At 45.2% G+C, this 12,226-nt stretch overlaps 1 protein-coding gene across 2 annotated transcripts in view; it reads left to right on the forward strand.

Moving 5' to 3' along the window:
* Positions 1-751: 751 nt before the first annotated feature.
* Positions 752-12,226, forward strand: part of UEVLD (UEV and lactate/malate dehyrogenase domains) — a 346,003-nt gene continuing 334,528 nt past the window's right edge. Inside the window, exon 1 of one of the 2 annotated variants that reach the window (XR_013608720.1) lies at positions 752-886. Coding sequence is in view for 1 of the 2 variants with exons in the window: in XM_078681085.1 (XP_078537211.1) it covers positions 845-886 (42 nt within the window). In the remaining variant the exon portion in view is untranslated. The remainder of the gene's footprint in view (positions 887-12,226) is intronic. The other variant, XM_078681085.1, reaches the window with a different exon arrangement.

Raw genomic sequence — 12,226 nt, forward strand, 5'->3', positions numbered from 1 at the left:
ATGCCTGATGGGACTTTGTCTTTGCCCCAAAGCGTTTTGGAGTCGCTGTGATGGGGTTGAATCGAAGGGAGGAGTGACAGAAATGAAGAGTGTTCATGAATGTGAATGTTTGTCTGTTGTGCAGGTAGGTGTTTGTATTGGCGAGTGAGAATTTGCGGTACTACCCATGGCATCTAGTGACCCTCCTCCCTTAGTAAGAAAGGTGAGATTCAGGGGTTCTGGGTGGTGACCACATTTAAATCAATGGAGATTTAGCAATTTTTGGGAGGGTGAAGATGGTTTTCAGGTGGGCGAACCATTGTTGTCAATATAAGGCATGATCGTAAGGAGACGCGAGGTGAGTGACTGACATCCAAAAAAGGTATGTGACACCTTTACCTAATACTAGCTATCCAGCAGAACTATGCATGCTTAGATATATATTCTTATAATGGAGACGTGAAACTATAAAGTTCCAAAAAGCAGACGCTGAAACACAAAAAGGTCAGGAGGCCTGGAGGTGGTGCATATTGTGCCTCCTGGCACGCATCGCTGCCTTTCTTTGTACTGTATTTTGTCCTTGGGCTCCTGGGTATCGCATTATGAGGTGTGTTGGATTTGTACAGGATTTACAATATTTCTAAGGAAGGATTAGCTGATATGCGTTGGGAAGAGACTTTCGAATCCCCTATTTCCTGCTGCTCTAGGGTTGCTGTCCACCTGTAGTCTTGGTTTCGGCGGTTGGAGTCGGACCGAGCAGTCAAGTCGCTGGACTGGGGCCAGGTTTCTTCACGGTACTGGAAAAGTCCGCTTTCTATTCCCATCATGAAACCCGGAAGCTGAGAAGTCTGCCTGGCGCTCAGCGATGGAGTTCAGAGAGGATACTGTGCGCTCTATGCTGGCGAAGGTAAGTTAACTGGGCTGAAAAGATCACGTAGAGGTCTTAATTTCTTGAGCTTCACTGTGGTTTCTTGTCCCAGCTTGCCGTTCAGTAGGTCTGCCAGCGAGGAGACGTAAAAAGAAACCCGGTAACATTGCAATTTCCTGATTCCGGGAACTGCACATCTTTGGTCACCGCTAAGAGACCTTCTAAGACCGTGGCACGTTGGAAAACTCTACTTACAGCAAATTTGTAGTTCTCCTACAGCAGATATGTGTGAATTTCATCCGCTCCTGTTTGTCTGAATCTTGTAGTTGCCGGCACAAGCTTGCAATAAGACTTCAAGTAACTGGGTATAAACGTAAACACTAGCAACCCCTGGTAGGTCTGGTGTTGGCTGCCACCCTGTTGGCTTTGTTGATGCTTGTTTTGTGTTGTCTTGGTTATAGTGGAACTCTATTATGGAGGCAGCTGCCGGCGACATATATATAAAAAACATAGTTTGAAGGAAAGTTATAGTTAGGAAAACAATTTATTATTTCTATATTAAAACAACGTAAACTACACAAACCTCAGAAATTAAAAAGTTATAATTATAACTTAAAGCTATAATTTTTGCCCGAACAAAACGTTCCATAATTCATGCACCTTCGTACCGAGGGTTGTAAACTCACTACGCAGACTAAGTTAACTATAACTCTCACCTGTACCATGCACAATGTTCTTAGAAATTATAACATAAATTGTTATTTGAGATGGCACGGGTATTGCTATGACTTAACATGCTATAAGTGATGTAATATGAAAAGGTATAAGCAGTGCATGGTGAAGGCACGAGTTATAGTTGATTTAGCCTTAGCTTACAACACTCTGTACGAAGGTGTGCGAGTTCTATAAAGTTTGTCAGGGCAGAAATTATAACCTTGAGTTCTAACTTTTTAATTTCTAAGGTTTGTGTAGTTTTAGTTGTTTTTGTATAGAAATAAATTAAGTTTCCCTAACTATAACTTATCTTTAACCTTTGTGTTTGTTAACTGAATATGTTTTTTATCTTTACCTTAGAAAAATCGTGTTGTAATCATATAATTTAGTTTATTTTGGTATTCTTTGTTATAGAGTTTTTTTTTTTTACAGTTGCAGATTGCCATAGTACTTAATCCATAATTTCTCAAGATGTAGAGGTGATTGGCGTGGCGTAGAGTAGAGTGCCATAGAGTGCAGTGGCATAGAGTGGTGCAGAGTAAAGTACAGTGTCGAAGAGTGCAGTAGTGTAGAGTACGGTGGAGTGGCGTATTGTGCACTAGGGTAGAGTGCTGTGGAGTTCAGTTGTGCAGATTAGAGTCCTGTAGAGTGCACTGGCTCAGAGTACAGTGGTGTAAGGCGCAAAGGCATGGAGTACAGTGGCGTAGAGTGCCGTGGGCTAGAGTAGAGTGTTGCAAAGTACAATAGCGCAGAGTGAAGCGGCTTACAGTGGAGTGGTGTCAAATACACTAGTATAGAGTGTTGCAGACTAGAGTAGAGTGGCGTACAGTGCAGTGCTATACAGAGTTGTACAGTGAAGCTTCCCAATGCTGAAGGTAAAAATGTTCCATGCCTGCATGTGCCCTGATTACTACTTTGTGTCCTTCTAAGACTACAAACTGATTAAAAAAAGAATAAAAAATGAGCGATCAGCTCCTTTATAATGATAGTTTGCTCCAACTTTTCATTGTCCTATTAACAGTTCAATAGTTTTATGGGATCCGTCGGTGTCATTGCCTGAGTTGAGTCGGTTAACTTTGATGGGGGCCCTTGGTGGGACCCATACTTGGCCCCACAGTTGGCCCCACGACGGCCTTTCTGCTCTGATTATGCATGTGATGAAGCTCCTGGATTGAGTGACATCCATTATAGCTGGGTGGTCGGATGATTCAGTTGCTGAATGATGTTGGCCCTAGTTTCTGCTACCTGTTGCTGGATGTCAAGTGCGATTTTTAATTTGATGGTTAAACCTGACTGATCTGGCAAGTAAGCAGGTAATAGTTTCTGAAAAGCACCAATCCGAAGCGTCCCTGCTGGTTCTAAAGCCCTTGTCCCTTAGGGTGGGGCATAGCAAGCAATGGCGATCACTGGCCAGAGTACAGCAGCAACATAAGGGATGTAGCTAGGATTCTCTATGGTAGTTGCATAGCTGCCAAGAGACAGTGTTGTCTATTCGAGCACATGTTGGGTTGAAGTCCAGGATCTTAAAGGCAATGAGGCGTAGAAACAGGATTTTTCTTCTGGCTTGGGCTGAGAGTGCGTCTCTCAGGTAAGGTTGAGTTTTCCCAGAGATTCATGAACTGTCAAGTGCCAGTGTATGAAAGTTGTACCGGAGTGAAGCGCGATCCATTTAGAACAAGATGGACTGGACCTTGCACTTCGCTACATTAGCCCAAGCGATGTGTGAGATTTCATATAGGGGCATGCTTTCTGCCTCTATTTTCAATGATCCTGCAGCTTGGTCCAGCTTGAAGTGCCATGGAGATCCTGCTGCCCTGAAAATGGTTTTCAGGAAATGTTTGAGGGTGGTGTCGGGGGCTTTAATCACTCTGATATAATATTTTATTAGGTCCCCCTGTAATGCCAGATCCGGTCTGTTTAGTCCTAATTCCAGCCTTAGCCTGGTATTCCTTGCTTTTCAAGGTGCCTGCAGCACAATCTTACAGGCTTTTATCTGGCCTGCGGTGATGGATTTCTCCAATGCGACTGGGAAGGCTAGTTGGCCATAATTGATTGATGGGATTAGTTTTGCCCTGAGTACTGTCAACATGGGTTCTACGAATGGGCTTTCTAGGCGATGGCTTAGGCAGCTAAGTGAGAGAATTATTGCGTTGATTTTCGGGATTAGCTCCTTAATGTGTTTGGCTGCTGTAGCCCTCTCTGTTAGTCATACCCCCAAGTAATTAGAGGAAGTAGCTGTCCTAATTCGGTTGTCGCCTAAAGCCAGGACGCTTGCTTTTTGTGAGGGTATTTGCCAAAGATTATTATCTTTGCCTTGCTCTCATTTGTTTGCAGGCTATTTTCCTTGTTATGCTCTGCTAGACTCTTTAGAGCCCCACCCTGGTGTGGTCCATGACCACTGTGTCCTCTGCATACAGAAGGGTAGCAAGGGTCATCTTACCCAATCTTGGGGTATTAGGCTGGCGTCTTTCAGAGCTTGTCTGCTGTATACAAGTTAAATAATAGTGGAGCCAGAACACAGCCCTGCTTTAGTTCGGTGTTAGTTTCAACTCTTGAGGTTGCAGTCGTGTGGATTACTTGGCCCAAGACCAATGTCCCCTTATAGAGGGCTTTTATAGCTTTTAAAAGAGTTGCAGTGATCCCCCAGGATTCGAGTTTTGCCCTTAGTCTCCCTCATTTGTCTCTATCGAAGGCTCTTGTGTAGTCTAATAAGCAGCAAAACAGGGGCATATTGTTTCTCTTTACCGCTTGCTTAGAGAGAGAGGACAAAGCCACGATATTATCTGCTGTTGAGCTGTTTGTCCTGAAGCCTGACTGATATGGGGGGAGGATACCATTATTGTTCACCCAGTCTTCTAGGTCCCTTAGTAATAGACGTACATAGACCTTTGCTCGATGTCGGGGTAGAGTAGATTGGAGTGGGGAAGAGGCATACGGTCGAGTAGAACTGTGTGGACTGAAGTTGAGTAGAATGAGGGAAAATACAGTGGATTGGAGTGGCATACAGTTGGGTAACATAGATACAGTAGTGTAGAGTGTAGTGAGGTAGAATTAAGTTGGATAGAGTAGCGTAGAGTAGTGTTAGGTAGAGTGAAGTTGGGTACTATGAAGTGGCGCAGAGTAGCGTAGAATAAAGTGCAGTGGTGACTAGTAGCGTGATGTAGATTATCGTAGAATGGTGTGGGGTTGAGTGAAGTGAGGTAGAGTGGAATAGGGTAGAGCTAGGTGAGGCAGAGTGGTCTAGAGTGAAGTGGGATAGGGTAGAGTGAAGTGGGATAGGTTAGAGTGAAGTAGGATAGGGTAGAGTTGCGAAGACTGAAGTGGGTTAGAGTTGAGTGGGGTAGAGTAGCTGTGTATAGAAATGGGGGCTAGATTGAAGTGGGGGTAAAGTAGAGTGGCGTAGAGTGATACAGAGTAGAGTACAGTGCCATAAAGTGCAGTTGCCTGGAGCAGATTGAAGTGGTGTAAAGTGGCATAGAGTAGGGTGGCGTGCAGTGAAATGTGGTAGAGTGAAGTTGGTTAGAGTGGAGTTGGGTACATTAGAGTGGCGTACACTTAAAAAAAAAAAAATGATTTTGAACTTTTTTATCATTTTATCAACGACAAACATTCATCATAGTTACATCGATGCTGCAACTTACATTGTACGTTAAGTTATACACAGTTACATCAACATTTATTATTCAGCACTAAATCACATTATTTAGACATCTAGATACCAGCATCTGTCCCATTCTGCCAGTGGACCCCATATGTCCTTAGGTTTTGACGATTTTAGGAGATATTCTGCATTTCTTAACAATAATACGAATCCTTAATCCATTGCTCCAGCTTAGGGGCTGACCTGATCCTCCAGTGCATTGCCACTCACCTCTTGGCCATTAAAAGCGCTATTGCTGTGAATTGAAGTACAATTCTTTTCAGGTTTGAGAGTAGGCCCTGCAGGCAGACATGCGGGCTGCACTGTATCGTATTCTCTATCGTATTATTTACACTACTGACTACTTCCATCCATAAATTTCTTGTCCGAGCACACTCCCTTACTAAATGCATAAAGTCTGCACCCTTATTCCCACATCTTCGACATTCATCACTTTCTTTGATTACATATCTATGTAACCTATCTGGTGTGGAGTACATTTGTTGTATGTATTTAAAATGTATTATACGCAGGTTACAATTGGAAGTTATCATCTCTGTCTGATTACAACTCATCCATTCCTCCTGTGTAAGCTGAGGGTGCAGCTGTGCATTCCATCACTCTAGAGCTTGGTTAGAGGTACTCTTTTTATCTTCTAGCACCGTCTTGTACAGTTTGGTAACTAATTTACATCACATAGGGGTTGCTAGCAGCACTTGCAGTGGATTTAGCGCGGGTGGTTCCTCGGGAAATGTGGGGTACCGTTCCCTCATAGCCACTCTGAGCTTTTGATAAGTGAATGTGAATAATGGTGTTTTGTTTTGTATGTATTGTAGATCTTCAGCTGTGAAGAACCTCCTTTCTGGGCACATATCGCTCATCCTCTCCCTGTCCGCCTGTTTTAGTATATTGAGAGCTCCCTCCTTGTGCATGACTGACAAAGCCGGGTGATACTCAATAGGGAGTAACATAGCATATAATGGCAGTTTATCTGCTCTCCTCCCCAAAGTTTGCCACGCGGAAGTAGTGCATTGTATAGTGTTCATTTCTGTGTGCGGTATTCCCCTTTTTTGATGTAATAGTACCTTCTGTAGCAGTATTGGGTGTGCATCTCCTTCCTCCTCTGCTAAATGTGGCGTTTACGAATGCGGGTTGTACCACTAATGTGCAAAATGCACTTGTGCGCATAGGCAGTATGCATATGAGTCTGGTAGCCTAATCTTCTGTTTTTATAAGGCATGGTTAGGGCTCCCGCTTAACACGAGGTTGTTTACCTTCCCAGATTAATCTTAGCAATTGTGAGCGTATTTGCAAAAAGCGAACCAGGCAGGACTATGGAAATATTTATGAACAAGTAGAGAATACTCTGGGACTAATATAATTTTTATTAATGCCATCCTATTTGCGAGCGATAGCTGCATTTTTATCCATCTTTCCACTCTGTTTTCTAATTTAGTCTGTACCCTTCCATAGTTTTCTCTTATAACCAGATCTGGGTTTCTGTGTATCCACTAATACTTCACTGGTTGTGTGGTCCATTCTAGGGGGTATTCAAGCGCATATGGTGTGGTGCATTCCATTAGAGTTGTGATTGTTGTTTTCCCCCAATTGATGCTTAGCACTGAAAACTGTCTGAAGCGGATATATTTGCGAGGATTGGCGCCAGGTGTGTTTCCGGCTCCCATACAAAAGAGTACCATGTCAACCGCATATAGAGAGATGGTAATTGACCTCTGTCTGAATCTCAACAGTGTTTCCCCATGTTGCTGCCGTATGATACATGCCAGTGGAGCTAACAGCAGGGAGCTCAGCAGCGGCGAAAGGGGGCAGCCCTGCCTAGTACTTCTGTGTATTGCTAGCTGTTCAGATGTGTGCCCGTCTTCAGTCACTCGCGCCACAGGGGACGTGTATAAGAGACCTATTCATTTTCGGAAGTCTTCAGGAAGCCCCATTCTTTGAAGTATTCAGAACATATAGTTTCACTCAATAAAGTCAAAAGCTTTATCCGCGTCCAGCATTGGTGATAAAGTGCCAAATTGTGCTCAGGTTATAGGTGGTGGATCTGGTTTGTATGAATCCCGATTGGTCTGGAAATACCATCATCGTCAGTAGGAGTTGTAATCTGGTGGCCAAGATTCGTGCCAGTATTTTGGCATCTATGAGGGATAAGGGCCTGTAGGAGACACATCTCATTTTGGGCTTGTGAGCTTTGAGCAGTGTTGCTGGAAGAGTACCCTTCCCAGATGCTTCCCTGTACATTTCTATAATATGTGGGATTATTATGTCCGAAAATGCTTTATAAAACTTACCGCTGAGTCAGTCAAGACCTGGTGAATTGCCGTTTGGTAATGAGTGTATAGCCTCTTGTAGCTCTGCTTCTTCGATGGGTTGGCTTAGATATTCCCTCGGTCCGTCAGACAGCCATGAGAATGCTCTATCCGATAAGTAGTCATCTTGCCTTGTGGGTTTACCTGCCTACTGGCGGCGTAGAGGCCCTCGTAGTATCACTTAAATTGTGTCAGAATTCCCCCTGGGTCGTAATAATGGTTCCCTTCATCGTCCGTGATCTTTATGGTGATGATTTTTATTTGCTGCTATTTTGGTTACTAGGTTGTGTCCTGGTCTTCCCCCTTCACCATACGCCATTGCACAGTGTCTTTTTGACAGATATTGGACTTCCTTTTTTGCTAGATCATTATATGCTGTTATTTGCTCACATGTATCTGCTGAGGTGGCCTGGCACAGTTCTGCATCATATTCCTGCTCTAGGTATTGCAGGGTCTGTTCTACGCGTTGCATCTGTGTACGGATGTCTTTTAGTATTCGCGCACTTGTACTGATACTTACACCCTGTATAGTGATTTTAAATGCTTCCCAAAGCGTGAAAACTTTGCTGACTGAGATTATGACTAACTAGTCTATGATGGCCTCCCTAATTGTAGTCTTGTAGACCGGAACTATTAGTGTGTCTGCCCTGAATCTCCATGTTAGTTGCCGGGGGTGCATGCTGGGATCTGCATGTCCAGCCTGACTGGATTATGATCTGACAATGTCCTTGCCAGTGTCCCAATCCCACTCACCCAGGCATTTGCTCTTGCGGTCATCAGCCAGTAATCTAGACTGGGCCAGGATCTATGTTCCAGTGATGCATGTGTACCTTCTAAGCAATCTGGATTACGGATTCTCCATACGTGCACTTAGTCCATTTCGTCTATCCCATCCCTGATGATTCTGGCAGCCCTAGTGTTTTGCAACCCGTGATGGCTTGATTAATCTTTGCTTGGGCCCAGATGTAGGTTTAGATCCCCCCCATATTATTTCTGATTGTGGGAGGGGTCGTAGGGCTTTGAGTATGTCTGTGTAAAAATGTAGATCATCAATGATTGGCCAGTACACATTGACTAATGTTATTCAGCCCTGTAGTATGGAATAGCATCCCGGTTTGTCCGTGACAGTGTGTGTAACCACAAATGTTGTTCCTTTTCTCACAGGCTTCAGCACCCCTCTTGCGTATGTGGGATATGAGGATGCCAGCTGGACTCCCGCCCAGCATGCACCCACCCTCGTTTCTGTATCTTAAGTTAGATGTTTTTCTTGAAGAAGTGCTATTTGAATATTATGCCTGGTGAGGTATGCAATTACATGTTGTATTTTCTTGGGTTTATTTAAACCTCGTACATTCCATGTTAAATTGATGTTACCGGAGTTTCTATCTATCGCCATCTAAGTGTTGGAAATGCTTTATCTGCATGTGTGATAATCTTGTGTCTGAACTGTGTGTATGCCTTCAATGAGCTATGATGATCCTAACAACGAACATATTCCCCCATCCCTCCTTCCACTTCAGCATCCCAAACATTCTAAAGACACTTTCCCTCCTCTCCTGTCTAACTGTCTCACAATAACAATTTACTTATCTGTTCTTATGGGGTTCTCCTGCGTGGAGGGCTTCCACCAACTCAGACCCCCTCCGGTCTTGGATGGGACCAGGTGATTCAGATAGTCTGCTTTCAAAATGTCTGTGACTAAAGATGGGATCCTAGTTCATTCTTCATTAGTCTCACTGTCTTGTGCCTGAGTGGAGAATCTTTGAGTGGTTGTGTGCCCCATCAGGATTAAGTTATTGGTCTTAATCCTCTCCATCCTGAGTGCATTGAGTGCGTTTTCTTCTTGTGATGGATTTTAGAAACTCCTGTGCGGCTTTCAGGGTTGTATATATTTTCTGCTTCCCTCTGTATTCAGTGTGCAGCCTGACTTGGTACAGCATCACATATGGTATTTCTTCTTTCTGCAATTGCTGTTTAATAGTCTAATATTCCCTTCTTGCAGGTCGTACTGTTGTTGTGAAGTCTGGATAAAAAGCTACCCAATATCCTTGATGGTTGAGTTCCTTCTTCTCCCAAGCTAGGGGCAATATCATATGTAAATGTGAATGTAAATGTATGAAACTTATATAGCGCAGGACTTACCCTGGGGCATCTCCGCGCTTGCTTAGGGAACCCGTCCTGGTATTCCCCTGTGAGAAACCCCGGCAGGGTATCCACAAGGTGAAAGCTAGGCATCCCGCCGCGAGGGGCCGATGTGGAGATTAAGCAAGCTATTGCCCAGAGTCGCAGAGTGTGACCCCGTGAGTCGAGTAGGCACCGGAGCGAGAATTGTCGAGACCGTGGAATTTATGAGCCCGAGACCCCTCGAGGCGGGGAATCGAACCCTGGTCCACGGTCGATCTCAGATTCCGGGTCTGCCGCCTCTAACCACTGAGCCACACTTCTCCACTATCCCGATAATTGAGCATGTTAGCGATGATGGGTCGCGGCGTTGCTCCTGGCGGGTGTTTTGCCACCAGTGATCTATGTGCTTTTTCAACCACCAACGAAGAGTTCCATCCTTCCTGTATGAGTTGATTCTGGAACCCCTATAATGTGTGAATTGTTGCTCCGTGAGCGTGCTTCTAAATCTTCATTTTTTGCTTGCATTATGGTCAGGAGCTTTTCCATTTCTGAACACTTGCTAGTTGTGGCTTGTTTCTCGTCTTCCGCCGTCGAGGTTCTTTGCTCTGCCTCTGTGATTCTGGACGCCTGCTTGTCGAGTTTAGCATTTATATTGTCTATACGCTAATTTAAAGAGTCCATTTTGCTACTGATTGAAATGAGGCTTTGTTGCATGCCTGTAGCATCAGTTCTAGTCCGTGGCGCCCTGTGCATCTGGTTCCTGATCTGGGTCTCTCTGTTCTTCATGCACTGGTTTTGTGCTTTTTTTTGTTTTTGGTCTTGAAAGTGATATCTGGCTATTTTTTTCTCCGCTTCCCCCTATTTGTTGCGCTGATTGCACATCAGACCAGCTATGCCAACAGTTGCACTCTGCTCTGATGGTGTACCTGTTTTAGATGCTTATTTTTATTTGAGGCCTCCTTTCCTGGCTTTTAGTCAGGTGGTTATGATCTTTAGGCCTATATTAGCTCTACAGTTTACTGACCAACATCCATGTATAATACAGACCTTTTGTTTGTTTGATTGGACTCTGTTTTACTTTCCTAGCTGAACTAGCGATCCGTTGTGCTGCTCCGGTGCCCTCTTCAATCCCGGTTCATTATGCTGCCAGCTATCACAGTGGTGTGGTGCTCATGGGCGTCCAAATTCTCGAACTGTATCCACCGCCGCCACTCTACACGTTTCTCTGGCCTGTCTGGTGCTCGCTCAGATCGTTGTCCGCGTTTTGCAAATTCACCAGTTGTGTCTCGTGGATTGGAGGGCAGCCGCAGCATATTGTCCCGGCTCACCTGGTCTTCGTGGTGGATTCAGCGGCCTTCCCGGCCTCCTTACGTGGCATCTCACTCGCTCCCCTCACTCCCTCTCCTCCTGGTATCGTAGCGCTTTGCCTCTGCTGGTTGTGCTTTGTGCCTCTAAATTGTTTGTGCTGTGCTTTTACATTGCTCTGAACTCTCCACTGCTGATCACTCGCTCGACTGCTGGGTATTGTAAAATCCATTTATAGCGTGATACCTCTCCTCCTGATATCGTAGCGCTTTGCCTCTGCTGGTTGTGCTTTATGCCTCTAAATTGTTTGTGCAGTGTTTTTAAAGTGCTCTGAACTCTCCACTGCTGATCACTCGCTCGACTGCTGGGTATTGTAAAATCCATTTATAGTGTGTATCATTGCTCGACTGCTGCTGGGATCGCAGCGCTATACCACTGCTGTTTGGACCTCAATATCACCCATAGCGCTCCATTGCTCGCACAGCTCTTTCACTTTGGACCCCAATCTCACCCTGCTTCGCTTTGTTTGTTATTATTGCTGCCATTTTGTGTTGTGCCGTCCCAGCCCCTCCCTCCACCACGCTCCCGCCTCCCAGCTGACCCTCCCACCCACTGATAGTACATGCTGACCTCGTCCTCGTGGAGAGCTGTGACCGCCCTGACCTGTGCAGAAGCGGTCGCTCCCCTCACTCCCTCTCCTCCTGGTATCGTAGCGCTTTGCCTCTGCTGGTTGTGCTTTGTGCCTCTAAATTGTTTGTGCTGCGCTTTTACATTGCTCTGAACTCTCCACTGCTGATCACTCGCTCGACTGCTGGGTATTGTAAAATCCATTTATAGCGTGATACCTCTCCTCCTGATATCGTTGCGCTTTGTCTCTGCTGGTTGTGCTTTATGCCTCTAAATTGTTTGTGCAGTGTTTTTAAAGTGCTCTGAACTCTCCACTGCTGATCACTCGCTCGACTGCTGGGTATTGTAAAATCCATTTATAGCGTGTATCATTGCTCGACTGCTGCTGGGATCGCAGCGCTATACCACTGCTGTTTGGACCTCAATATCACCCATAGCGCTCCATTGCTTGCACAGCTCTTTCACTTTGGACCCCAATCTCACCCTGCTTCGCTTTGTTTGTTATTATTGCTGCCATTTTGTGTTGTGCCGTCCCAGCCCCTCCCTCCACCACGCTCCCGCCTCCCAGCTGACCCTCCCTCGCTCCGCCCCCTCCAATATCTACATATGTCAGAACAGCCTACGCGCAACGGACGCGCCCCA

Source organism: Lissotriton helveticus, chromosome 3_1 (genome assembly GCF_964261635.1).
Source record: "Lissotriton helveticus chromosome 3_1, aLisHel1.1, whole genome shotgun sequence".
Classification (NCBI taxonomy): domain Eukaryota; kingdom Metazoa; phylum Chordata; class Amphibia; order Caudata; family Salamandridae; genus Lissotriton; species Lissotriton helveticus.